Below are 27,639 nucleotides of genomic sequence, written 5' to 3' on the forward strand. Positions count from 1 at the left end.
TGACATGTTACAAAACGCACATATTTTTATTATGACTGGGAAAAACTCAATCACAAGTCAACCACCAAGTTGCTTTATCCTTGAAAACTGCCGAGGGGCCAAGGACAAAGCCAGCTGCACAAATTCACAAGTCTCTCATCTCGGACGGAGCGGCAGCAGTTTCCCACCCCGGGGACGCCCCCGGCTGAGGCCCAGGACCAGCACTGCCCGTGCTCTGGGAACTCCTGCTGGTCTGCCACCCTCTTCCCGACCTCCCGGAGGGACTCAGGCTTGTCCAAAGTTGAAGCTGTGTCCCGAGGACCCGATGGTTCAGATTCGAGTCCACAGAGGAGGGGACACCCACCTACTGCCCAACTGTCTGCGAGTGGGTTTCAGGAAGAGCCCTCACCTCCCCGGCCCTGCTGACCACCTGTGTCCACTTACGGTGCTGGCGGCGCTGCCCTGAGGCCGAGCCCGGCCGGCACCCTCCTCCCAGCTCCGCCTTTCCTGACTGCTCTGCCGCGCTCTGGGGAGCCTCCTAGGCCGCCCGCCGCCCGCCCGCACGGCCCCCTTCTCCTCTGTGATCTGTGCCGGCCTCGTGTGGCGGAACTGGCCACCGCACGTGTGGGCCCGGAGAAGCAGCTGCTGCTCAGGCCACGGCTCCCGGCTTCAAGAACGATGAGCCCGGGGGCCTACGAAGCTCCCTGCCCACTCAGGGCTGGCGACAAGTCCACCCCCCGGCCCCACAAGCTGAAGAACCCCGAGCGCGAGGCCCCAGAGGAAGACACGCCGAGAACGTCTGAGCAGACCCAGTGGCGCCGCGGGGCTGTACTTTGGTTTCATGACGAAAGCAGGTTCAGGCATCTCTGTGAGCGCAGGTGTGCTGTTAACGATCGTCAGCGGCAGGGATGCCCGTCGGGAGGAGCCGAGGGAAGAAGGGCCCTTCCGAGCGGCCCTCGGCGCCCGGGGCCGCGCTAGGAGGGGGCGTGGTGGTGGTGGTGGTGGTGGTGGTGGTGCTCGTGGTGGTGGTGGTGCTCGTGGCGCTGGACCACGGGCACCGCACAGGCCTCGCCCAGCAGCAGGGGCGGCAGGTCCCGCACCACCTCGTGCTCCAGCACCGCGGGCTGGCCCAGCGCAGCCCTGAGAGGCGAGGGGCCCTCCCTGCCCTTCTGCCGGCACCGCCTGTGGCCGCAGGGCGGTGGCGGGGGCTGGGGCGGGGGCTGCGGGAGGCGGTGGCCATCCGGGGGGGCCTGGGATGGGGGTGGTGGCGGGTGGTAGCTGAAGGCTCTCCCGGGCCTCCCCGCCCCGCTGGGCGCCCCGGGTGGCCTCCCCGCACCCGGGGGGGACTTCAGGAACTGCTTCTCCTGCCCCTTCAGCCGGGGCTGCAGGTCCAGGGCGCGGGGGACAGGCTCTGCGGCCAGCAGGGCACGGTCGGCCGGTGCAGGACACCGGCGGTGGTGCGCGGAGTGCGCGTCCGACTCCTGGGAGCGGGACCTGGTCTGGGGGTGCAGGGCCTTGGCCTGCCCTGGGGGGGACCCTGAGGACACAGGAACCTGTGAGGCCCTCTGCAGGGCCTGGACATCTCACCTGGACCAGGCCCACGCCCACATGCCTGTTGAGCCCACCTTTGGAGGCGGCGCAGGGCGGGGGCTGGGTCTCCGGTACCTACCGGGTCCAAACTTAGACGTGTAGTTCTCGATGCCAGCCAGGTCCAGGTAGTGGTTTCTCCGCTCAGTGTTCTCATCCACGCAGTACGGCCCCCGCTCGGAGCAGGGGCTGGGGTCCGCGCTGGGCCTCCTGCGTGGGGCACAGGGAGCAATCCTGACTCCTCAGGCTCCGACCAGCACCCCCACCGGGACAAGAGGCTCCCACCACCAGAACCACAGTCGCACCCACTGGCCTGTGCTGTCTTTGGGCTCACCTGGGACACCTGCTGGGGCTCTGCGGCCGCCACCCCAGTCACCACCACAGCGCAGGAGTGGGACCACAGGGCGCCGGGGCAAGGGCGCCGGGGCAAGGGCACCGGGCGTCTGCAGGCCAACCCACTGCTCCCCTCCACGCCCCCGGCCTCTCGGCCCCGGCCCGAGCGCTGGCCTCCACCCCAACTGTAGGGCGTGCCCAGGCTTCCCTGCCGGCGTCCAGGCCTCCGCACCCCGGTGCCCATCCTGGTGGGCCACCTGGAGCAGACGGCCCCTGAGGCCGGTGGGCAGCAAGGACAGGGTGGGCTGCTCCCATCTGAGGAGGGTGGACCTGGATCCCAGCCCCTCACCTGACGTGCGCAGACAGCCTCTTGTCCGCCACCCTGGGGTCCTCGGTGAGCTCCCCTTCTGTCCTGCAGCGCGTGGGCTCCCGGTCTGCAACAGGCGGGCATACGTTCCCTCCCTCTCTCCATCCCTCTTCACTCTTCCCTCCCTCACTCACTCTCTCTCTCTCCAGTACTCACGCCCTCAGTCATTCCTTCACCAAACAGTTTCGAGGCCCTGCCAGATGCCAAGCCCCGCCTTCCATGTTCAGGAAACCACAGAGGTTTTTGTCCTGATGGGGACACTGAACAGCAGACACGGTTAACAAGGAGCCCACGGCGCAGTGAGCAGGAGTTAGGAGCGATGGGGAAACGCAGCGTGGGGGCCGGGGGCAGGAGGGGTGGCTGCAGGGAGTGTGGGCGGCCATCTAGAGCAGGGTCTTCTGGCGTCTGATCTGGGGGGCCGCTGCAGCCCCAGAGCCCTGGCCCTCACCCTGGCCGGTGGGGGTGCCTTCCTTCCTCTTGCTGGAGGGCTCCGGGCTGACAGTCAGCTTCACACGGAGGGTCTTGCTGCTGCCCGAGGAGTGGCTGACCGAGGCGTCGACAACCTCGTAGATGGTGTGCATCAGGCTGGACATGTCCTAAGGGTGGCATGGGTGTGTCATGGACACAGGCAGACTGAGGGGACACTGCCCAAGTCATGCTGCCCGCTGCCGCCTCCAGGCTGCCTGCCTGTTTGATTCGCTCAGCATCCTGACAGAGCGCGGCGAGACGGCAGCTCATCTGAGCAGCCCTCCTCAGCCTGGTGCGGGCACCGGGAGGCCCGAGTCAGCGGCCCTGCTGGAGGCACATCTCTCTGACTCTGTAAACTTCAAACTGAATCCATGTTCAAAGAAATTAGCAACCTGGTAAACTATCAAAGTTTTGTTTTTAACATAAACACACTTATTTCAGTCATCCTATGTGCCTGTTTCCTTTCCAGGAGCACCATGTGCCTCCAAGACACACAGCCCAGCAGAACCGAGCACCAGGGACACTCCCAGGACCCTCACCGCCTGGCCAAGGGGCTGCTGGCCAGGGCAGATGCAGGCTGCATAGGGTGACGGGAGGTGACACGGACTCCAGCCGGCTCCATCCATCACCTGGGTACCATGGTGGCTCCCCTCCCACCCACCCACCCCAGCCTGCCTCCTGGGAAGTGTCCCGGCCTCTCCTCCCACCCTAGGCAGGCTCAGCCCATCTCCCTATCACAGAGATCCGGCACTGTCATCCGTCTGCTACCAGTGCCCTTCGCGGGGACGGTCTGATGCAGACACAGTGAGTCACCTCTCTGGTGGCCTTCCCACTGTGGTCGAAGCCGTACAGGGTGAACGTCCACTCCTGGTGGCTGTCTTCCTCCACTGAGACATCACACTGGAGCGCCTATGGGGGTGCACAGGGGCAGAGGCAGCAGTGTTGGCCTCACCCCTGGGCAGGGACCCCCGAGCCTCGCCTCACTCCAGGAAAACGGACCCCTCCCCTCCTAAGCGGGTGGGGGAGACGGGATGGTCTGTGAAGTCAGCTTCTGGGTCACTCCCCTGTGCTGCAGGGACGCCCGGGGACATCGCTCAGTACCTGGCATCACACTGGCTAGCCACGGCGACACCTCCACCCCTGAAGCCTGCCCGCCGGAGCAGCCCAGCCCAGGGCCCTGTAACTCCCCCAGCCCGCTGAACCTCAGGGGAGCGGCCCAGGCTGCAGGGCGCAGGGACGTCCATCCCGGCCGTCGGCCCCGCCCCACGAGGGAGGCAGGAGCAAAGACCTACGTCAACGTTCAGGCGCTTCTTGCCCAGGCCTCGGGGGCCCTCGCGGGTTGCCGCTCTTTCTCCATCCTCTGGGCTCAAGAGCTGCCCCAGGCCCTCTCGGCCCTCAGCCTTCTCAGGCGGCAGCACCACTGCAGCGACAAGACGACAAGACAGGTGAGAAGGGCCGCCCGCCCAGGCCCAGCCCAGCTGATGCTGCAGGGCAGAGAGCGTGGGAAAGGGTGGCCCGAGAGCCCCCGAGTCCTTGCGGAGCCTCTGGGCCCCTCCAGGACGGTTCTGAGCCAAGAACCTGGCCTTGCCAGACACTAGGCACCAAGAGACCTGAGCAGCTCTTGCCCAGGTAAGCCACGGCCAGGTGTGTCCCCAGCTCCCCCCGCCCCGGCTGAGCCACGGCCAGGTGTGTCCCCAGCTCCCTCCACCCTGGCTGAGCCACGGCCAGGTGTGCCCCCAGATCCCCCCGCCCCGGCTGAGCCATGGCCAGGTGTGTCCCCAGATCCCCCCGCCCCGGCTGAGCCACAGCCAGGTGTGTCCCCAGCTCCCTCCACCCTGGCTGAGTCACGGTCAGGTGTGTTCTCTGCCTCTGCCCCACCTGGCCAGCAGTCGCTTCGAAGCACAGGGCCGGGAGAAGGCAGGCCTGCAGGCCCACAAGGAGGTCCCTGCCCACGGGGCCCCCAGGAGAATCACGGCATTGTCTGGCTTCCCCTGCCCAGCGACACGGCCCGGTCGCCCAACAACCCTCAACCCGAGTCCACGGAGGCCTGTGCACTGGGCAGCACCCTCCCTGACCTCTGGGTGAGGGTGGACCATGAGCTCTTGCTCCCGGGCGCACTTGCTCCCCAGGGTGGGCGCCCGGGTGTGCTCCTCTCGCACCTGCCAATGGCACTCGTCCAGCTGCCAGGAGGATGCTCGGTGCCCGAGCTCCTGACTAGGGCTCTCAGGGCCCCTCTGAAGCAGCCCTGCTGGTTGGCCTCCTGGCACCCGGAGCGACTCCTTGCCCACACGATAGGGACACTCACCCTGGGACCCGTCCCCCAGAGAAGCCTGGTGACCATCTGCCGTGCCGCACAGAGGACCCTCCACCGCGGACGCCCGTGCATGGGGGCCACTCAGGGTGGCTGCATTTCACATGCTGACCATTGGGACAGCCTGACACTAACACAGCATGCTGAGCCTTACCCTCTAGTGGGCCCTGGTCCTCCCGGAAATGTCCTTCCTTGGGGTCCCCGCTGGGCAGCTCCTGCAGGGAGAAAGAACAGGGCAGACTGTGGACGTTCCAGTACGAGATCTGGGAACCGAACCGAACCCCACGCCCTGGGGTGTCAGGCAATCACGATCCAGAAACGCCAACCTCCCCACACCTCACTAAGCCTTGGGTTTTTTAAAGTAAAACAAACGCACGTCCCATGGTGTTGTCCGGTTCTATCAGAACTGTCTCCAGGACTAGATAGGGCGCCTGCAACAGTGCCCACAACTGCGCGGCCACCCTGAGAACAAGGCTCACTGCCAGTCTTTGCCAGGAGAGGCGGTGCCGAACAAGACAGCAGGCTGCGAGCAGACCCACCCGCCCTCTGCTCCCCAGCCCGCCCGTGGCACCCCCTGCCGGAGCCCGACAAGAACTGGGCTGAGCTGCCCCATGTACTCGTGAACCCGGGGGCCGGCACCCCCCCCCGGGCGGCCGAGGGCCCAGATGGAAGGCCCCCGCTTCCACAGCCGCCCCAAGAGCAGTTATGGAAAAATGGGACCAGACTTCCAACAAATCCAAAGGACAATTCCGCCGGGAAACTACAGGACAGACGTTCACGTGGTCCTCGGGGACAGGCCACAAAAGTAAGAGCACGGACACAGAAGGCGGGTGCAGCGTGGCCAGGCCGCTTCCCGGTCCCTGGTAGGCGGTCGCAGGGCAGCGCCCCGGGAACCGGGCAGGCCTTGGTTCCCAGCGTTTCCGTTTCTGCTGCCGAGGGTGTGGAGCTGCTGAGAGCACGGCCAGGGGTGCACAGGGGAGGCTGTGTGCATGTGGACGTGGGCCCCCACAGCTGCCCGCCCGCCGGCCCTCCAGGCCCCGGGGCACTATCGCAGCCGGGTCACAGGGTCTCTCCTCTCTCCCGCGGGCTCAGGCCCTGGCCCGGGCCCAGCACGGCAGGAGGCCCAGTGGGGTCACCCCACAAGGTCACCTGACATCCCAGGTGCTCTGGGACCTTGGTCAGAGTCCCTGCAGTGCCTGCTGGACGGCTCTGATCAGCTGCCACCCTGGTTACAGGCAGTGGGGAGGGGACTGGCTCCCACCCTGTCCACAGAAGGGCCTGACGCCACCTCCACGGTTTGGTACTGTCTCAGATCATCCTGCTGGCATTCCTTGTCATCTGGACAAACTGGGAGCATTCTCACCAAGAGGTTGAGTCCAGGACCGGCTGGCCCAGACCTTGGAGGGCGTGCCCAGGTGTTCAGGCCCACCCAGAAGGGACCACGTCCAGGGACTAGCTGGCGTCAGGGAGACCACACGTGGAGGGGCCTCCGCCTTCACGGCTCATCGGGCGCATGTGACCCCATGTGTGGCCTGGCGGCACCCTCACTCTGGCCTGCGGTGCCCCACTCACTGCAGGAAACAGGAGGCTCCATGTGGCCGTGACGCTGTCACCACTCCCAGGTTCTCACCGGGGCCGGTGGCACCAGCCGGACCCAGCACCCTCGCACCAGGCCCGCCAGCCCCCTCGAGGGGGCCATGTCCATTGGCAGGAGAGAAGGGACACAGGCCGCCCTCAAATGCAGCACTGCGCCTCCAGCTCATTCTGTCTGAGGCTTGAGCACAAATGAGGTGAAGCCCAACCATGGAAACCCCGTAACGTTTTGGCCCAGATGTACAGACCAGTCCTTTTGAAGGACGAGGTTCCTTGACAACAAACACAAAACACCCTGAAGTACCTGAATGTGGGAACGAGGAGACGAACACACGCCTGTGACTGTGGGCGCACGCTGCCCAGTGTGCTGAGGACCAGCCCAGCGGCCCTCTGTGTCGGGAAGGGAACCCCGACAGGCTCGCTGGGGCTGCAGCAAGGGCGGAGCCGGGGGCAGAGACAGGCTTGTCTGCACGAGATGCCCCCTGGGCCAGGGGACCCCGTGCACGTCGCGGGAAGGAAGCCGGCCAGTCGAGGGCCACTGCGGGAGGACCTGGATCGTTCAGGAAGCATTGCCGTGCCGACGGAGCTTCGAGGGGATGAGTGGGTGGAGCTGGCATCGCCGGGCCCAGGAAGGAGGGGGACCCCTGCTGTCTGTCTCCGGAGCTCCCACAGCCCCCCCCCCGCATCCTCCTCCCTCCTAATCGCTGCCCTGAACCGCCACGCGCGTCACCCCCTCAGAACAAGGCTGCCTCTGTGGTTTCTTAGGGTGCCAGGTGGGAAATGGGCTGGAGTTTGTTTTAATAAGAAATAAAACTCCTGATCACTAAGAGACCTCCACCGCGTGCCCTCTCCAGGCGTCCAGCCGGGCTCCGGGGGTCAGACGCCCAGACCCTGCACAGTTCCAGAGGATCCCAGCCCAGCCCGAGCCTCCCACGCCCATCTGGTTACAATCACAGAAGTAAACATATCGGCGGCAGCCGCCCACTCTGGATGGAAGGATCTGAGGCCGGGCGGAGCACAGCATTTCTTGCGGAAAGAGCCAACGTCACGGGTGAAACGGCCGGAGCCCGGAGACCAGCTCCCGCAGGGCTCGGCAGCAGGCAGCCCGAGCGGCGGGCTGCAGCCTGGGAGTCTCAGTCGCTCCCATGATGCAGCCGAGATGCCAAAGGGAGACAGGCACAGCCAGGCACCCTAACACGCAAGGCTGAATTAGCTGAAAGTTCAAAAATACGTTCCAATCTTGTTTTTAAAATAATGTGAGCACTTGCTTTTGGCGATTGTGTTAGTTACAGACAAGGGTATAAACGCTTTGGGCCGGCGGAAGGCTCAAGACAGAAAGTCTGCACAGACCCTTGGTGGGACCCTGAGACGCTCCCAACACCACAGTAACAAAAAGCACAGTAATGCTACAATTACACAATAATGACACAGCGACACAATGCCGACGGCCCGGGATGACCCCGGGGTCGCAGCGATCACGACGGCCAGCCGTGACGGTCCCTGAGGCGGCGGAAGCGTGGGGCATCTGAGGAAACGTTCACCCACACTCAGCCCGACGTCAGACGGCGCAGCGTGGACCCCAGTCAGCAGCAACCTCTGAGGCGCAGGGCGGGGCCCGTGCGGGAAAAGAGGGCGTCTGTGGGAGAAGCAACCCTGCTCGTCCCTGTGACTGGTGACTTCAGTCGAATCCGTCCTGGTCACACAGAAATGCCCGTTAATCCGTTCTGCTTTGGAGACACAGAAGGGCCGAGAGCTTTAATTGCAACGTCGGAGACCCACTGCAGGGCTGCTAGCCAGGAGTGCGGCCGCTCCCCGCCGGTGACCTCCCAAGCGTCCAGATAGCCAGGGCCCTCAAGCCAGACTGGGGTGCACACGGACGCCCATCTCTAACGTCCCCAGGCAAGGCCCCCTCCCGCAGCACCACCCCACCCCTCTTGGGATGCCCCAGCCGTGCTAACCGTGCACCCGGCCCTGCTCTGAGCCCCTCCTGCTGCAGAACCCCCCCAGCGCCAACCTCCCTCCTCATGCCCTTTGCCCCCCGAGAAAGGAGCCCCAGTCTCCTGCATATAAAACCCTCCAACCCCGCCTGTCACTCCGTTCTGGCCCCCACCCTCGCCCCTCCCTCCTGCCTGGAGAGGGTCCTTGGCACCGTATGTGATGTCGGCTCTGCTGACCCCTGGGCCCGGCCTGGGCTGCTGTCCCCTCGCCTCCTGGCTCCCACCTCCTGCAGCCCTGCAGCATCGTGCGTTCACTCTCCAGCGCCTGCCGGGCGCCCTGCTGGCCCCGGGGATGGGATCAGGGCCCCCACGGTCCCATCCCTGCCCCTCTCACCCTGCAGGGGCTCTCGGGGAGACCCCAGGCTCGTGGGTCACTGCCCCCAGAGGCCGCCACCCACACAGCCTGCCATGACTCTGTCCTAAACTCAGACTCCCGAGGCCATCTGCTTCACGAGCCACAGCACAGAACTGAGTTCTCTGTCCTCCCGGGAGGTGGCCCCTGACCTGGATAGGTCCTGCTCTGAGGCCCAGTACAGCCCATCTGTCCAGGTCAGGCCCACCAGACGTTTCCCACTGCTGCCCATGGGCACGGAGACGTCGGAGATTTCCCCCGAGATCTCAGCTCCCGGCCTCCCAGGAGGTCCAGGGGTCCCCACCCTGCATCGGCGCTGGGCTGTCCACCCTGTGGTGCCAGGTCTGGGGGGGCCACACACACCCTGGTCGAGGCGCAGGAGATGGACTCCTGTTTCAGGCCACATGGGCGTGGGGATGTCCCGGTGATCGGAGGGGAAACCTTCGACGACACAAATAACCACCTCCTGAATGCATCTGCTTTTCCACTGTCAACGTTCACATATTCCTTCAGACTTTGGTGCATCTGTGATCACCTTCCTGGGTCTTCAGGGCCGCCTGCTGACCTTGGAAACCCCACACTCTTGACAGAGCAAAAGCTCTCCGTTTCCCATCTCCTGGCTCCCGGGAAGTCCTCCAGGAAACCGGGGCGGCCGGAGTTACTGCTGCCCCCATGGAGACCTGGGCCAGGCGAGTGCCGTGAGAAGACCCGCTCCATCGTCTGCCTGCTACAGTCTGGTTAAAAACCTCTGAGTGCCCTGGCCCAACCTTATGGTCTGTTGGAAACATGAGGCCCCAGGGAGGGGACACCCCTGTGAAAACCCCACGGGCTGGCCCCCCCTTTCCTCTGGCTGCATGGCGTGTGATCATGCCTCCAAGCAGAGCCAGCTGGGCAGCCCTGGACACGGGCTGGGAGTGTGTCCGGCATCCACTGGGGGCTCGGCTTCTGAACTCAGGATCCACCCGAGGTCCTGGCGTGGACACGGGTCTGTGGCAGGTGCTCAGTGGCTAACGGGCCTGGGGCTCACATTCTGACCCCCAAGAGCTTCTGTCACACCCCCCAGAAGCTCCAGGAGAACGAAAGGCCTCCAGGCGGCAGCCCTTGCGGTTAGTCCAGGCCTGGCTTTGTCCCAAGAAGGGTGGGCATCTCTTCTTTCTGAACAGATGAAACCTGCCCTGAGCTTCCCTTTGAAGACCCAGCATAGTTCAATCTAGGTGCTCCGTGCAAGTAAGCACAGGGGTGCGGGGGGCCTGGGCTTCAGTAAGCAGGAGCTATCAGGGATAGAGCGCCTGGGGGACAGCAGGTCAGCGTCTGGGCTGCTGTGACAAATGGCCACAAACGGGGCAGCTTCAAACAAAAGGAATTTACCCTCTTCCAATTCCGGGGCCAGAAGCCTGGTATCCAGGTGTCACGGGAGCTCCTTTTGGAGGCTCCGGGGAGGCTCCTTCCTGCCTTCTCAGGCTCCCAGGGGCCCTGGTGTCCCTGGGCCTGTGGCCGCGTCCCTCCAACCTCAGCTGGTGGTCGCACAGTCTCTCCCATGTGGTCCATCGGAGCCCCACGGCCTCGCCCTCACAGAGAGACGTGGGGGCAGTCAGTGCCACCAGGACAACTTCCGTCTCAAGATCCCTCTCTTAATCCCGTCTGCCAAGACCCCTTTTCTGTCGGGTGTCAGTCATAGGCTCCAGGAAGGCGTATGAGCACGTGTTCAGGGCTGCTATTCAGTCCAGCGTCGTCCAGAAGCTGTGACTGGTCTCCAGTCCGGAACCAGCTGCCTGGCCACACGGCCTCCACGTCCTTCAAGGGGAGCAAAGCTGGGACGCAGGAGCGGTTCTTACCATGCACATGCTCGAGGGGGGCTACACCCCGAAACCGGGCGGGAGACAAATGCAGAAATATATTGGCCATGAACCCCAGCTCAACGACCAGCTCCTCTGGCTTGAGGGGGCAGAGAGACTGCGGCCTGGCTTCAAAGCCACGGTCACAGCTGGAGACGCGAGGAGAGATGCAAGGAGGAGAGACGCATGTCCGCTCCACAGGTGGACCCTTCACAGACCCCTAAGAACAGGGAGCTTCGGCTGGCGCATCCGGTATTGACTCCGCTCAGAATTCCAGTGGGTGTTGAGTCCAGAGGACCAAGAGCGCAGTTTCCTTTCTGTGAACAGCCTCAAGGATGTGTTGCTGTGACAAGTCTCCAGGGCGTCCCCCATGGAGAGTGGGGCTGTGCCGCCAACCACGTGGGGATGACCATTGTCCCCCTGCCACTGCTCCTGGAACCGCCTCCTTTCCCCGAAAACAGGGTGTGACCCCCTCCACGGGGGCTGCAGCTGCCTTGTGCCTCATGTGCAAAACCTCTAGGGATCTGGAAATCCTGGCTCCGTGACGGCCGCCCCCGCGGACTGGGGGAATTCCCGAGTCCCGAGATGAGGGGCACTGAGTGGGGCAGAAGGGGACTCAGTGTGGATGGGAGTCCAAGTGAGGGTCGAGGAGGAGGAAGACAGAGGGGGAGAGAGAGGGGAGAGGGGCTCCTCTGGGGGAGGGCGGGGATGCTCCCCAGGTCCCCCAGGAGAGGCTGGTCTCTATGCTGGGCAGATGTCTGGGGCCACAGGGCCTGCAGGTCCCATGCCCAGAGCCACGTATATGATCTAGAAGGTGCCATCACCAGGTGTCTCCCCAAAGTCAGAAACAAGCTGGACCTCTCCTCCGACACCCCATCACCAGCAAATGTGCTCCCAGGCGCCCAGGCGCCTCTCTGCAGCCGCACCAGCTGCTCCCCCGTGGGCTGCCCCCTGCACGGCAAAGGGGCACGGCCAGGGGAGGCAGTTTAGGAGGCGCCTGGGGCTGGGCGGGGAGCAGGGGACAATGTGACATTCAGGCCAGGATGACCTGGGCCGGGGTCGGGGGCACCTGAACTCCTGCTCAGGGCTGTCAGGACACTGGACGTGGACAGGACTGGTGTGGGGTGAGGGGTGGGGGAGGCTTGCGGTCATCACGCACTGGACAGAACTGGACCATGCGGGAAAAGGCAAGGGGTGGGACTTGAGAAACCCCAAGGCGGGGAGAGGGAGAAGCACCAGGGTCAAGGGTCAAAGGTCAAGCGTGCTGCAGGGTGATGGCAGTGAGGGCTGGGGGGAAGAAGAGGAAGGAGGCAGGTGGGGCAGCAGGTGGAGGGGGAACAGTGGCCTCAGGTGGCAGAGAACGCCGGGGCCTCTTTAACCAAGTCGGGGGTGGGGCTTCTGGCAATGCAGGACTGAGGGCTGGCGGGGGTGCACCTGCCCCGGGCTCCTCATCAGAAGCACCGCGAGGGAGATGGAGGCACTTTCCGCCTGGGCTGCCGGCAGAGCGGACTGGAAGGCGCTGGGGCAGCGCGTCTGTCTGCGACGCCAGGGCGGCTTGGCGGTGGGAGTCCCGGCTGCGGCGGCTGAACAGTTTCAAATGTGACGTGCTGTTTTATGGGCTCAGTAGTCCCGGCACAGTGAGGCCCACAGAGGGTTTCCATTCAGGGGCCACTGTGCACGTGGCTGTGAATTTCTGATTTTAAAGCGAAAGAGTAAGGACCACGCAGCATCCGGGCGCGGCTTCTGCACAACACACACAGGCTTTCAGCCTCCTCCTTCCAAGCTCACACCAGGCTTCCAGATCCCTGGGCTTCGCCCATCGGTGCTTCCGGGTCAGGGCCGTGTACCCAGGCTGAGTAACCAAATGTGGAATTTACATCTAGAAACTCAGTCGTTGGGGATCAAAGGTTCTCCTGAAATAAACATCTGTAGACCTCCCGCGGCAGCACGCTGCCATAACCTGCTTCCTGTGTCAGGCCAGAAAGCGAAAATGGCTCCTGTCTCCATGCTCACCTCCATCCTCACCTCACCCCACCACAGCTGTTCATAGTTCTGCTATCACACACCACGTGCCCTGGTCTATGGAGGTTTATTTGTTGGCAGTCACCCCCAAAAACACCCTGACCCCTGAGAGGGTCCCCAAGGACCTGCACTCGGACCTTGCCGCAGAAAGGCTGCTATGCCCGTGCAGGGGGCCTGGAAACACACATCAGGGCGACACACCACGGGCAGCTCAGCCAGTGGCAGGCCTGCAGGGCACGGTTATGAATGAGTTCCTGGGGGGGGATCCAGGCCACCTGCTGGGGAAATAACTCCACCATGAGACCCGTGCAGGGAAACCATAACCAAGGGGAGGCCAGTGAGAAGATATATAAACACCTTACATATGTGTACACACACTCACACACACACACACGAGCACATACACACATGTGCACGAACACACATGTACACAGACATGTGCGTGTACACTGTGAACACACGTGAGTGCACACACATACACATAGATGCATATGCACAAACATGTATACACATGCACGAACATACACATGTGTGCACACGTGTGGGCCCATAGATACCTATTGTGAACATATATACACATGCATGTACACATACATACCCGTGAACACACACGTGCATGCACGCACACACACAATCTCCACCCCAGAAAACTGAGAAGTGGCCATAAAGTACGCCAGGAACTTCCTCAGTGACTTCAGTTCTCAGCACCCTGGAATTCTGGTTTTAGCTTAACACTAGATCATTTTGCCGCTCATCTGCAGACCTGACTTTCTCCCAGTCACGCCTGCTACTGGTTCTGTCTTCAGAGCTAGCAGTGAGTAACTTCACAGAAAAAGGCAAATCATGGGTGATCGAGCTTCCAAATTCTGCCGCTGCCCTCGGAGCTTCCCGGCCGCAGAGGTCACAGCACAGACACCACTGACAGGACCCACGCCCCATGCGCCTGAACCATCGCACCCGCCATCGTTCTGTTTAGACGAAGTTTAACGCCCCTGGGTGTTAAATGCAAACCCAGATTCATCTTCCTCCATCTGAATTATTTCTCAGGAAAAAACACTGGACTTTCTGTTTTCTTGCATTCATATTAAAGCCTCATGTCTCCTATTTCAAAGGAAGAGTAATTTCAAAGAACTCCATGCATTTTATGGGTTTTTTTTTTCAGTTTAGAAGGCTCCGTGCGTTCACACGTGACGTCCGGGCCGCAGCAGAGATAAACAGACTGGAAAAGTCACGGGTGTGTATGTGATTACAGCCCCAGGACCCAGTGGGCTGAACCACACGAAGAAAAGTAATAAGGGTTTCCCTTCCGTTGAAAGCTCCCCCCTAGCGTCAGGTAGAAACACTCCCTGGAGGTAATCACCCTCCAACCAGCTCTGCTGCTGCTTCCAGGCCCCTGGGTCAAAGGGGAGTGCAGTCTGCCCCACCCTCACCCCAGCCACAGCCGGGTCTTAAAGGAGCAGGGACGGAACCGTAGCTGCTTTTACAGGCAGAAACCAAAGTCCACCCTTAACGCGATTTAGTTGAGACCCCACGTGTGAAAGTTAAAAAGTGTTCTGAGGAGACCCACACGTGCCCTTTTAAACCCTTTGACCCCCTTTGCCCACTTCTCCTACCCACCCCCCACCTCCAGCAACCAGCAACGCGCTCTCTGTACCTATGAGCTCGACTTCGTCTGCTTTATTCTACGTTTAGGAGGATCATGTGGCATTTGTCTTTCTCTGAGTTATTTCACTTGGCTTAAGGCCCTCCACATCCATTCCTTGGTCACAAGGGCGCGATCTCACCCATTTTACGGCTGAAAGGCGTTCCGCTGTGTGCGTGTTCCGTGTCTTCCTTGTCCCGCCATCCGTCACTGGGCACTCGGGCTGCCTCCACGTCCTGGCTGCTGTCAGCAGAGCCGCCGTGAACACCGAGGCGCACGCGCCTTTTCTGACTGGTGTCTTCATTTGCTCTGGATACACACCCAGCTGCGGGACTGCTGGGTCACACGGTAGCTCTGTTTTTAGTTTTTTGAGGAACCTCATGCTGTACCCATTTACGTTCCCGCCAACAGTGCATGAGGGCCCCCTTTGGTCAGCACATTTGCCAGCACTTGTCATTTGCTGTCTTTTTGATGATGGCCATTCTGACAGGTGGGAGTCGGTATCTCACTGCGGTTTGGTTTGCATTTCCCTGATGATCAGTGAAGTTGAGCACCTTTCCGTGTACCCGTTGGCCATCTGTAGGTGTCTGGAAAAACGTCTTTGTTAAATGATGCTCTTGTCTCAAAAGCGGTGCCAGGCCTGGGCAGTTGTGTGGTTCTGGACACCCTGGGGAGCACAGGCTGAAGCCCAGGAGCAAGAGACCCGCCAGGCCCTGCAGCCCTGCTCCGGGTGGTCCCCGCGAAGCCTCGCATCAGGCATGATGTGCCTCTGTCCCAGGACCTGGAGGACGGGCACCGTCCTTCTCCAGGACAGGCCATAGGACGGGAAATGAGGGCCGGGCCCCTGAGCACCAGGCCAGGCACTTCTAGGTGGTTCCATCTCACCACAGCCGGCAGGCCAGCGTTGCCTGAGCTCCCTCCCTGGAGGGTGGCCACTCTGGCCAGAGACAGGTCGGCACAGGTCTGCAGAGCCCCAGGTGAGGCCTTTCAGCCGGGCGGGCTCAGCCCGTGGGGAGAGCACTTGCCGCCTTGCCCCCCACCACCCCAGGGACAAGGGGCCATGGCATCACTGCTTTGGCACGAGGACCCCAGACACAGCTGACTTCGCACCTCAACCCTCCCTGAGCTCTGGAAGAAGCCAGAAACACATTTCAGGCCTCAGGGGAGACATTGAGAAACACCAAAAAGCATGTCTTTCCTGAAGGCCAAGCCAGCTCTGGTTTAGAGAAACTTAAATTGTTTCAGACAAACCAATGGAAGGAGAGAAAGGGCTCCAACCTGCCTCCCCAAAGCTGGGAAGACACGGGGCTGGGAGTTCCCGAGAGGCAGCAGGTGGCTGGGTGTGGGGTCCTCCTCCCCAGCGCACTGCCGCTGCCCCAGTGGGTGACGCCGTCTCAAACCCTCCTTGAGCCACGCAAGGTCTGGAAAGCAGCCATGTGGACACTGGGAGGAGGGAGCATGGGTGTGGGCCTCGGTCATTCTTCCTCCCTCCCCTATTTTCACAAGTCCCCTGCACGTGCCACCTCAGCTGAGAGCCGGGGGCATCTCCCTGACCCTCCCCAGGTCAGGCCTTCTGTCAGGGCCACCTCCCCGCTGTACTCAGGCCACCATGTCAGCGGAGGACATCCCCTCCGGCTTCTCTCATGCACCGATGCGCCACCTGACTGTTCCTCCCGGCATGTGAGCCACAGATGCCTGGACAGCAGGACCGGGAGTCTGCTGAGGGGGGCAGTCTCGGCCCCACAGTCCCTCGTGCTCTGACTTTGGGCACATCACCTAAGCCCTCCATGAAAGGAGGCACCAGTGAACAGCATCACTCTCCTGGGTGGACGGCTGGAGGCCGGCCTGCAGGGGTCACCCCGTGACCAGGGCCACACAGCAAGGCTGACACCCTCCTGCCCCGCTGCGTCCCGGCCTCTCTCTTGATCCGGCTTCCAGGTCACTCATCTTTTCTTCCGCTGTGTCGCTTGCTGCCCGCGGACTGTTCATTCAGATACGGTTCTCTCACCTCCAGACGCCCGCTCTGGGTTTCCAGCGCCCTCTCCCCCTTCTCACCTCCCGTGACCACACCTCCTCCTCCTCCCGGAGCACATGCAGCGCGTCCGTCCCTGCTGTCCTGACGCCCTCTGCTAGTTGCATCGTCACGGTCGTGGTTCAGTCTGCTTCTACGCAATGCTTCTCTTCCAGCGATGGATCGTAACTTCTCTACTCTTCTCACGCCTGGAAAATTTCGGTTGTGTGCTGGACATTGTGACTTCTGCTGTCTGTGCCGGATTTGGCTATATTCCTTCAAATAATGTTGTATTTTGTTACTGAGTGCGGATTTCTGGCCTTAGGTTTGCTTTTAAGCCTGTAGTCTAGGTGCTCAGCCACACTGCGAAGGTGACGCCTTCCGAGGACCTGCCTGCTCTGCTCTGATTGACGGAAGCAAAGCGTTCGCCCCCCGCCCCCCACCCCCGAGCCCCAGGGCTTGTGGTGCCACCCCTTCCCAGCGGTTCTTTCCCGACCTCTCACACACCAGCAGAGCAGCCCCCAGCAGGGACCTGGGTGCTCCCCGACTCTCTGCAAACCCCTCCCCTCCAGTGGGTCGCCAGGGCCCTCGGGAGCTGTCTGGTTCCCCTGTTCCACACCACGGCCTCCAGGCTGCAGCTTTAATCTGGGCACCTGGCTGGGTTCCTTCCTCCGGGGAATCGCCACCTGGCACTAACTCGCGTCTGAAAATCACACACACAGCCCCCCAGCTTGGCTGGGTTAAACACCCCTCAGCATCAGCTTTTCAGGCAGCTCGGGCAGGACCCCCCACCAGCCCACTCCCAGGCACACATGGCCCGTCAGCGCCGATGCCTGTGGAGTCCGGACCCAGGACTTTACCTCCCACGACATCCTTTCACTGCCCTCCCTCCTCACCCACAAACCAGCACTTCTGATCTCACACGTCAGTGGGAAGACCCAAGGCACTGACTGTCCCTCCCACACTCCCTGCAGTAGAGTCCACCGCAGATTACAAATCAGGGCCTCACAGTGTCCTGGCCAATTTCATCTGTGGTGCGAGGTGGCTTCCCGGCAGCCCTCCTGCTGCTCTGCCAACAAACCTCTGTGCGCGAGAAGCAGGTGGCGGTGGGTCCCCTGGGCCCCAGGACCACCAAGAGTGGCCTCCCCCTGCTCGTGGCCCTGGCAAGGAAGGAGGTGGTCGGTGCCCCCGAATGCCTCCACACGTGCACGTCTGGGTGCGTCACCTGCCGCGCAAAAGCAGGAACTGCAGAACCCTAGTGCTACAATCTGCTTGGCTTTCTTACATCTGAAAAGCCTCCTGCCAATTTAAAAGCCAAAGCCTCTAGAGTGTTCAAAAATGAGCAGGGTTTGCACATGCCCTCAGGACACTCATTGTGCCCACCTCGGTGATGAGGCCTTGACAGGAGTGACACCCGCCAAGATGGCCTGGGCTCTCCGCCTCCAAACTCCAGCCACAGAGGAAGGAGACATGGGGCTTGCTGGATGCCAAATGGTGCTTTCTGGAGCCGTGCTGTCCACGTGGCATGCATTTACATTTATTAAAGTGAGACCACATTAGAAATCGGCTCCCTGCCACACTAGCCATGTTCCAAGCACAGACGTGGCCAGCGGTGACTGTCAAGGGCATGGTGGATATAGGCCACGCCCGGTCCCGCTGGACAGCGCCTCCCAGGAGCATCCCGTTCCACCTCCCAGCTACCAGCAGGGATGCTGGGCCTTGAGACACACAGACTGGCTGAGGCCACAGAGATTGCTGGCTGGGCTGCAGCCCCACAGCAGGGCTCCCCCCACCAACACCCTGCCTGCAGCTCCCAGGATGGCACCTGCAACAGCTTCTGGGAGGGACCACGGCAGTCCAACCTCCCCCAGGTTCCTGGCCAGAGGCAGTAAGGTCAAGATTGCTTCCAAATACAGAGGCCCTGATGTCTGACCTGCTACTTGGCAAAAAGGTGCTGGAAGCCCGCTGGGAGTGGACCAGCGTTGGCCACAGTGCTCTCAGCAGGCGCTGTCCAGGTCCTGGCCGTCCACCGTGGTGTGGAGCCCACCCTGCACCCCATCTCAACCTCCAGGAGGGGGCTATCGATGCACGGAGCCCACCTGGGCTGCTCGGGAGGCAGTGGGGGGACCGCAGGCTCCGGACAAGTGACTGTGAGCTGACCAAGGGTGAACTGCGGCCGGCAGGAAAGGTGCCCACACCCATCAGGAGCAAGTTCCTCCAGTGAAGAGAGGACATTTATCTGCAGCTTGCATGGGGCTGGCGGCTCAGGAGGCTTCTGGGTTCCCAGAGGACTTACGGGCCAAGTGCAGTTGTGTCCCAGTCTTCACGGGCCCCTGCAGTGTGGAACCCTGCTCCGCACCACGAAAGCAGGTTCCAGACTCTCAGGCACACGAAAGGCCAGTCCTGAAGCCCCCAGAGCAAGCAGGTCCACCCCAACGGGCAAGGCCTTGCTGAGCAAGGCCCAGGAAGGTCTGCAGCCCAGCCCACCCGGGGCCTTGCAGCTGTGTCTGCTTGGAGCCTCACCCAGCCGAGACCTTCATAACCCACCTGGTTGAGCAGCTTACTCAGCCTACAGCAGACCCCCAAGGTCTCCTTCTCAAGCGAAGTAATTCAATGCTCTTAAAATGGCTGCAAGCTAATCAAATTGTTTCAAATGCAGACACAGCCACATCCACAACCCGGCTTTTAACAACCTGGGTGTGGGCTGAGCTGGGCTGGGCTGGGCTCTCGGCGAGGCCCTGCCAGCCACCTTCCCCTCCAGGCCAGCTGCACAGAATCAGGAATCCGTCTCAGAGAGGCGACAGGCTGGGAGCCGTGACTGGGAGCTAAACGGTGACTGTCCCTGAGTTGGTGCCAGGACATAGAACTTATCTTCATGCTACAAGTGTGGGGCCGGTTTCCTGGGCCTAGAAGTCGATCCAGAGATACAGTCGTAAATCAGCAAATACTAAAATGGAGCAACTCTGCCGCTCGTGGGGACACTTGGGGCGGCCTCAGAATAAGGATCTCAGATGGACGCATCACCTGAAGATGCACAGATCCGGTCAGAAGAGCCTTGCTGCCGGCGCTCCTTGTCCAAGCCCCTTCCACGTCTGAGTGGAATCCCGGTGCCAGACACCATTCTCCCAGTGCCCCGCAAACCCACACCCCCCCGGAACCTCAGAGTGTGGCCTCACCTGGAGACGGGCTGGCCTCTGTAGCTGTGATTGGCTGAGTACAGGCCCCTGATCCAATGATGGGGTCCCCGTAAGGAGAGGAGAGACACAGAAATGCAAAGGAGAAGCCACATAGAGACGGAGGCAGAGACCACAGAGATGTGGCCACACGTCCAGGGACGCCTGGAACCCCGGCAGCTGGAAGAGGCAGGAAGGACCCTCCCCCGGGGCCTCGGAGGGAGTGCGGCCCTGCCGACAGCTTGATGTCGGGCTTCTGGCCCCCAGAACCAAGAGACAGGAAGGAGCTGCTGCCTTAGGCCACCCAGTTCGTGGTTTCCGTCACAGCTGCCCCAGGACCTCAAAACAGGGAGCCTGAGGCTGCTTTTTCACATAATTACTTCAAAACATTTAATTTTAAGGCATTCCTAACCTTGATTAGCTATCAAAGTCCCAGAAACTCCAGGATAATCTACCTTCAAACGTCCAGTGTCTTCTGACCACAAGTGAGACCAGGGGTCCAGCTCCCTGCAGGAGGAATCACCCAAAGCCTCCAGGAGGAAGCGGCAAGCCCTGGGACGGCCAGGGCCCCCGGCCTCCGGGCGGGGTTGGCCAACCTCCCACAGGTCTGGACATAAAGGAGAGGAGCTGGGGAGAAGGGGGAGGGGAGAGGCCAGGAGCTGCAGAGAGACCCCAGCAGGCACGGCGAGGCCGTGGGTGTGGGAAGCACCCAGCCCACGGGCTCTCTGCCTTCCAGTCAGGGCAGGAACTCAGGGCTCAGAGGGAGCTTCTGGGGGGTGGGGGCCTTCACGAGCGCTGCTGGAGGGGGCAGGGGAACGGCGCAGAGGCAGCCGCCCTTCTCCAGGCACAGCAGCCAGCAGGATTACAGCCAGCTCTAGCTCTGGACACTGGAACCAGAAAGCCAGGCACGCGGCCCCTCCCCAGCCCCACCTCCCAGAAGCCCTTCCAGGGGGACCTCCGGGAAGCAGGGGACCCTGGCGGGGAGCAGCGACGCTCAGGCAGCTCCTGCAGCCGGGGTGCAGCAGCCGCCTGGCCGGGGTGGAGGAGCGTTTGGTCAGAGTGGCTGTGGGAGCCCCTGATGTTTGCGGACCAGGCCTTCCTCAGTCCTCTCTCCCCAGGAGACCCCATCCTGGGGACGCACTGGTTCAGGGACTCAAGCCACTGGCCTGGTCTGGACAGCAGAGCCAAGAACGCCAGGTGACACTGGGGTGAGTGATGTGGAGAGAGTGCATCTCGGGGTGGACAGACAGACAGCCCAAGTGTCGGGACCAAGGGATGTGGAGGGGCCTGAGGAGGGGTGGAGCTTGGAGAAAAGCACAGCGAAATGGTTGTTAATAAAGTGCCAGGAAAAGGAGCCCAGGGGCCGAGGCCGAGAGCGGGCATGGCCTCGTGTTGTCAGGCCACACGGACACCTCACGCTCGGCTGTCACAGAGGGACAGCCCAGCAGCGGTGGGGCCGGTACGGGGTGGACGTGGAGGGGGCCAGGGTGGGGGGAGGTGGAAGCCAGTTCTGAGCTGAGAAAACCTTGTGGCCTGTTAGGGCTGCTGTGCCCCGAGTTCCTGAGGACGTGGCCGTGTGTGGGGTTGGGATCACTGCAGAGGTCCTCACTTAGGACAAGGTCACGAGGGTGGACCCTGCTCCGCAGGCTGTTCTGACAAAGAGGACATCACGTCTCGGGAACGACCCTGTGCGGACGGCCCGGCAGGAGGGCCTGGACCCCTGGATCCCCAGCCCCCAGGACCAGGACGAGGAGTTCCTGCTGTGACTGTGGCCCCAGGAAACCCAGACACAGCCGGACGCCAAGGCCACCTCCCCTGGGAAGCTCACACCAGCCGGGTTTTCTGCGGTGACACTGGCAATCCCACCCCCTCACGCAGAATGTCCACGGGCGCCTTGCTGGATGGAAAGGGCACCGGGCCCGCTGAGGAGAGCACACCCGCGCATGGTGCTGGGCTGTCACCAGCACGTCGGCCAGGCAGGCTGGGCCCTCCCCCTCCTCGGGGCCACCCAGACGGCCAGGACCTACGCCCAGGAGAGGGCTCCACAGGGATCCACATGGCAGGCCTGCCTCGGGCTGGGGGAGGTTCCTGGAGAACTTCCAGATGCCACAGGCTTTTCTTCCAAACCCAGCGAGTTTCTGATGCGGGCGTCGCCGACGGCGACACTGTGCAGCCAACCCAGATGGCTCCCCTCGAGCCTCGGCCGCCGCACAGACTCGTGAGCGGGACTGCACTCTGGCCCGGCCGGGACTGGTGTCGGCAAACCCAGCCTCTGCTAAGGCTGCGGCTGCCACAGCTTCCTTTCTTCAGGGAGGAGGAGGGGCAGGGGCCCCTGCGACCTCACGCCTGCCATGTCTGCTTGGGCACCTGGCTCCTTGGGGGCTGCCAACCCCAGGGGGTGGGCACAGCGCCCTCCGGCCTGGAGCGCCTGGTGTGAGAGCCGAGACGGTGCCTGGCTGCACGCCGCGCCGACACCTGCGTCTGGATCTGCGCTCACACCCCCTTAACAGCGGGCATGGTTGGCCAGACAGCTCCCAGGGCCGAGGGCTGACTTCTGAAGACTGCAAACCAGCATCGATTGTTAAAGGAAACATCAACAGAACCCCCCAAAGTCATCCAAACGCCTTTTCCCCACATAAAGATGAGGAGAGAAGGGACAGGCACTGCCTGGACGCATCCCCGGGTGTCCTCACGTGGCCAGTCACATCCCTGACGAGAGCAGGGTGACGTCAGGTCTCTCCTTTTACTTCGGGAAGTCGAACTCTCCGCTCACCCAGCAGCAAAGTCGGCTGTTACAGAGCCCGGCTTCAGTCCCACGGGCCCCTCCTCTCGCCGTGTGAGCTCCCGGCTCCAGAACTACGTCCCCAGGGCAGGTGTCCCTGCGCTCCCGCATCCTCCTTCCGTGAACAGCCCCTCACCTGCACCCGGGGCTCCTCGGGAGCAGCCCCCAAGTGCACACGCAGACGTGGAGGGCCCGTATCACGCAAGGCCTGCCCAGGAGAAAGCACGCCTTCACGTGCCGAAGCGACCCTGGCCACCAGGAAAGCATCTCGAGAGACCAGCATCTGGGGAGGAGCCCCCTCCAACCACCCTCCTACCGCGGGAGCCGGGCTCTGCCACCCGGCCTCTGCCCCCCACAGCCAGCGTGGGTCCACTGCCCCTGCCTGAGGTCGGGGTGCCCGGCAGCCTCTCCTGGTCCATGTCCCTGCACACTCCTCACAGGCACCCCGGCGGGGCGGGGCTGCACACATGGTCTGGCCCGTCCACTTGCCCTCAGGCCCTCCTGGGCGTCAGATGCTCCTGGCTGCATGGCCACAGACGGCCCCACCTCCTGTACCCCCGCAACCCGGGGGTCTCTTCCCCGCAGACAGCAGCCACCCAGGTCTGCAGGTGCAGACACGAGGCAAAGGTCAGCCACTCGCCCTTGGAGACAGAGCAGCCGCCTCCCCCAAGGGGTCCTCACCTCCAGGGGCTCTAGGGTCCCCCGCAGGCAGCCCCTATGGGCTAGTTGGGACCACTTGGCGCATCCTCGGTCTAGTGGGTGCAGTGCGGCCATGGGCAGTTCCTAAAGCAGGGGTGGGGTGAGGGCACGGATGCCGCCCGACCTTGGGAGGGACTCCCTGGCCTGATGTCAGTGCCCCCAAATCCAGATGAGCCCCCAGCCTCCGTGTGTGTCCATGTCAGCCTCGCTCATGACTGGGCCAAACAGGGCTGCCAGTACCCAAGGACCAGTGCATAGTGGGCTCCTAAGAGAAAATGACGCTCTCTGGCAGGTCCTGGCATGGCGTCCAGACACCCCACACGGGCTGGGACTCTAGAGGTCACAGCGTCCCCAGAGCGCAGGTCGTGGAAGATCAGGGGCCAGCCTGTGGAGCCGCACTGTGGCCACAGTGCTCACTGCCTGCCTGCTGAATGCCACACAGGCAACATCACTCCTTCCGAGCGGCGGCCAGACGGCATCTAGAAGGCAGGACACGCACACGCACACGCTGTCCCGCCCTGTGCCTCCTGCCAGCGCGTGGTCACTCCCCGCACCACGGCTCTGTGCTGACTGGGGACTGGGTGGCGTCCGGGCCATGTGTGAAGCCACGGGGAGTCCCACCCCCAACTCAAGTCTCAGTTGAAACGAGCCTCCAGAGTTGGCTGGAAGGTCCCCTTTTCAGGCTTACTTAACAGAAATCTGTTCTATTCACAACAAAATCTCAATTGTTACTGGTGACTCCTGTTTTCTGAACTATCCCGCCCCTCAGGGAGTGCTGGAGAAATCAGACGGGGACGTGGGGAGCGAGTGTGTGCGGAGAAGGACGAACTTCCAGGACAGGGACAGCAAACCTCCACAGAGCCTCGCCAGGACCCCCGCTGCTCGGTGCCGACCCCACCAGTAACCCTGACCCCGGCTGCTCCGCTGCCATGAGCCCGCCCCGCGCTCCTCATAAGTTTAGTGCAGCACAAGTGCCAGGTCAGGCACGCCACTTCCTAGACCCTGGGCCACTCCTGCCACCATCCTCATCACCCCCACACCCGGCACAGTGCTGACCCTCTGGGGGTACCTGGCAATGGAGTGATACGGCGCAGCTCAGGATCGACAAGGACTCCTCCAGGTGGTGAGGCAGGCAGTCCACCCACCCAGAAAACACCAACACGGATCAGAGATTGCTTCAGACGTGCGCCAAGCCGGCACCGGGAGCCAGCACCAACAACCATGGGCAAAATCAGCCTCATCTCCTCTATTCCTAGGGGCGCGGGCGAGGGCAGGCGAGAGTCATTTACCTGCTGGACACTCACGTGATCTCCGCCAGGTCACCTGCCACAGTTCTTGTGCCAACGCGACCCACCAGGGTTGACCTGCAGGGAAGCACCTTCAGGAGAGGAGGATGTGTCCCCTCTTGGGCCCCAGGCAGACGGCACTGGGTGCTGGCCTTCCCCAAGCATCACCTGGGGAGGCAGGGACAGTGGACGGGGCTCTGGACACCACACGAAGAGCAGGGCCAGAAGAGGGAGGGAGGGAAGACTCGACAGCCCAGTGTCCTCTGACTGAGCACCAGGGCAGAACCAGGGGTGGCGGGCAAGGGAGGGGACAGGGACACAGCAGCGAGGTGCCTGTGTGTGCTGGGGTGAGGGGCACCTGGGCCAGGAGTTCTAAACCACAGCCCCGTGCCCATATGAGGGAAAGATGGGAAAAGGTGGAAAAAGAAAAAATGTATTTTACTTAAAGGACCATCTATTGTTCTGAGATTTGGCCTTCCTACATCATGGTGTTAGAAGAACCTGTCACCAGCCGGGGCTGTCTCACTTCGCCGGCGGCCCAAACAACCCAGACTGACTCACGCCTGGTAAGCCCCTTTCTGACCCAGAGGCTGCCTTCTGGCTATGACCTCTCGTGGCGACAGGACAAGGGAGCCCTTTGGGGTCTTCATTGGGCACGCAGCCCAACATGAGGGCTCTTCCCTCAGGTCCCAACACCTCCTGGAAGGACCCCCCGACACCATGACACTGGGGGTTTCCAACATGAATTTTGGGGGAAAACACACATTCAGACCACAGCAGAGAACAGAATAATAAGGGAAAAACCCAAGCCACACGCCTCACCACTCCCGAAAAAGCCCCAAGCGGGCGGTCCCCGTGGGCCTAGAAGAACAGCACAGCCCCGTCCCTGCCACCTCGCAGTTTCCAAGGGCGTGCTCTCCGTGAGCCCGCCGCCCTAGGGAAGCCCTGCCTTGGTGCGGGGGCCGCCCCGCTGCACCGCGGCCAGACTCCCGTTCACAAGCACGCTGCCCGCGATTCCAGGGCCTGAATGGACAGTGCAGGCCATGGTGCTCACGCCTCCCAAGAAGGCCGCAGGCCCACGGCTGGCAGAACAGGGCCAGCCTACGCCGCTGACCACTGAATTCCTCGTAGCAGGAGGACCGAGCTGTAGGAGACACGCGCTGTTACCAACACCCACCTCCCAGGCAGACTGCATCAGTCAGAGGTCCCGCCCGATCCCAGGGGATGAGGAGCGCAAGTCTGTCCAACCTCACTAGATGGACCCAGCAAGCACTTTAAAACGCAGTTCCTACCTTCACACATGTGGGATTAAAACTCCACTCCCAGAAAGCAAGAACCAACTCTAGTATGTGGTTTCAGGGCATATCTGGGCCCCTTCTCAGGATGCCACACCCGTGTTTACAGATACACTCAAAACTTATCATTTATCAGCTGGCCAGTAGAGTGTCCTTCTGTAAAGGGAGTGGACACGCCTGTGAGCTGGTGCTTTGTGGACTCCAGGGGTGGGTGGGGAGCAAGCAGTGGGCGAGGAGGGTCTCAGCCGTCTGCGTGGCCACCTACTTGAGCCCCATCTGACGTCCCCTTTTCTCCTCGTGGCCAGTGTGTGCAGTCTAGTTTCCCCAGGGCCCCTCTGGCACCCCAGGCCGGGGCATTCTCTGCTTCTGGACAGACCACTTGAGTGGGACCCCTGTGGCCCCTGCCGGCCCTGCTGTTTGGGTGGCCTCGGCTGTTCGTTTGGAGCCTGGCTTTCCCAGGAGCCTCCCTGCAGGCCAGCGGTCACCCACACGGCACATGAGCAGCAGGGTGGCCTTTAACTCTGCCTGACGTTGCTGTGCAGGACATCCATCCTAAAGGAAAGCAGGACTCAGCCCTGCTGTCCATTGCGCCAGAGGGGGATACTGAGGCCTGTGCCACTGGACCCCCGCCCGGGACCTGAAGGTGGGAAGGGACCGGCTCTCTTGGCCCAGCAGGAGTCACTCCCTCTCGGCCATCTGGGCCTTTGCCTTCTCAACCCAGGGTCCCAGCCAGGGGGGCAACTGTGGTACTCACATCCACTGGCCTCAGTGGGGCCAGGCCCACCACGCCTACCTGCTTGTCCCTCGCACTGTGCTCTGCGCAGCCGCCGCGCTGCTCCACCTCCTCCATGCCTCTGCGGCCACTCCTGTACGCAGACACCACAAAGCTGTCTCCTGCGGCCCCGTGGGCGGACGCGCGGGAAACAGGGCACCGAGAAGGGAAGGAGACGCGCAGTGAGGCCCGGGGGCGCTGCGACTTGGCGATGCCCCACCGCCCAGCGCGCCCACCCGTCTCCGCGGGGGCCTGGGACGCAGGGCTCAGGCGTGCGCCCGGGTCGGGGTCTGGGACCGGAGCGGCGCAGGCTGCGCGCTCCCAGAGGCCCCGCGGCACCGTCCCCCAACCCGAGGGCTCGAGGGCAGGGCCCGCGTCGTGCTCTGGCCCCGGGTCCCGCCCGGGCCGCCCGGCGCGCTCACCTTCGGGGCTCTCTCTCCGCTTGAAGGCTGCGGCGGCTGCGGCGCGGCCGGACGGCAGGGGGAGAGGGGAAGGGACAGTGAGTGGCCGGCGCCCGCCGCCCGCCCGCCCTCCCGCCCGCCGGCCCGCATCTCACCGTGCTTGGACTGGAATTTCCCCATGTCTCCCCCGGGCCCCGGCCCGCCCGCGCTCCCGGCGCCGCGCTCAGGTGCGGGTCTGGGGTCCAGCGCGGGGGCCAGGCGTCCGCGGCGGCCGCAGGGACCCGGCGGGCGCGGGTCGGGTGCAGCCGCGGGGCGCGGGGCGGGCGGGCCGGCGGGCGGGGGCGGCGGCGGCGGCGGCGGCGGCGGCGGCGACGGCCCTGCTCCCTCTGTGCGCGCGCGCCCGTGCCTGGGCTTTAACCGCGGCCCCCGCAGCGCCCCCCGCGGCCGCCGCCCGCAGCGCACCGGCCCCCCGGACTCGCGCCCGCCTCCAGCCCGGCCCGCCCACCTCCGCAGGGGAGCCCTGCCCAGTCCGGGCCCCCGCTGGGGCGCGTGCCAAGCCGGGACGTAGAGGGGACGGCGCCCGCCAACGACAAGGACCCGGGAAAAGCCGCCTATAAGGATGCTGGGGGCTGCAGTGGACTCCGCGGTCCTGCGCGGATGCTTTCAGGGGCAGCTCCCCACCCCCTCCCCCTCTCACCCCAGGTCAGGCACCCGCATCCTACAGGAGCCCAAGG

At 63.0% G+C, this 27,639-nt stretch overlaps 1 protein-coding gene across 2 annotated transcripts; it reads right to left on the reverse strand.

The window, feature by feature from the left end:
- Positions 1 to 27,278, reverse strand: NKD2 (NKD inhibitor of WNT signaling pathway 2). Of its 2 annotated transcripts, none has more exons than XM_072951659.1 (10): positions 27,061 to 27,278; positions 26,927 to 26,962; positions 26,526 to 26,598; positions 5,200 to 5,260; positions 4,027 to 4,154; positions 3,548 to 3,643; positions 2,715 to 2,862; positions 2,249 to 2,333; positions 1,649 to 1,776; positions 1 to 1,516 (listed from the first exon to the last, which is right to left on the reverse strand). In XM_072951659.1, exons 3-10 carry the CDS (start codon positions 26,580 to 26,582, stop codon positions 954 to 956), a joined length of 1,266 nt encoding a protein of 421 aa, XP_072807760.1. In that variant the 5' UTR covers positions 26,583 to 26,598; positions 26,927 to 26,962; positions 27,061 to 27,278; the 3' UTR covers positions 1 to 953. The 2 variants fall into 2 exon arrangements, with proteins under 2 accessions (XP_072807760.1, XP_072807756.1); XM_072951655.1 differs by having other exon boundaries at positions 26,526 to 26,626.
- Between the last annotated feature and the right edge of the window lie 361 nt (positions 27,279 to 27,639).

This window comes from Vicugna pacos, chromosome 3 (assembly GCF_048564905.1).
Source record: "Vicugna pacos chromosome 3, VicPac4, whole genome shotgun sequence".
Taxonomy (NCBI): domain Eukaryota; kingdom Metazoa; phylum Chordata; class Mammalia; order Artiodactyla; family Camelidae; genus Vicugna; species Vicugna pacos.

Bases quoted from the DNA above. Each gene is read 5' to 3' on its own strand.
- NKD2 (XM_072951655.1), bottom strand. From the start codon at position 27,085: ATGGGGAAATTCCAGTCCAAGCACG. The intron at 26,963-27,060 runs GTGAGATGCGGG...GCCGCGCCGCAG, and splicing joins GAAATTCCAGTCCAAGCACG to CCGCCGCAGCCTTCAAGCGG. The intron at 4,155-5,199 runs GTAAGGCTCAGC...TTGTCGCTGCAG, and splicing joins GGACCAGGGCCCACTAGAGG to TGGTGCTGCCGCCTGAGAAG.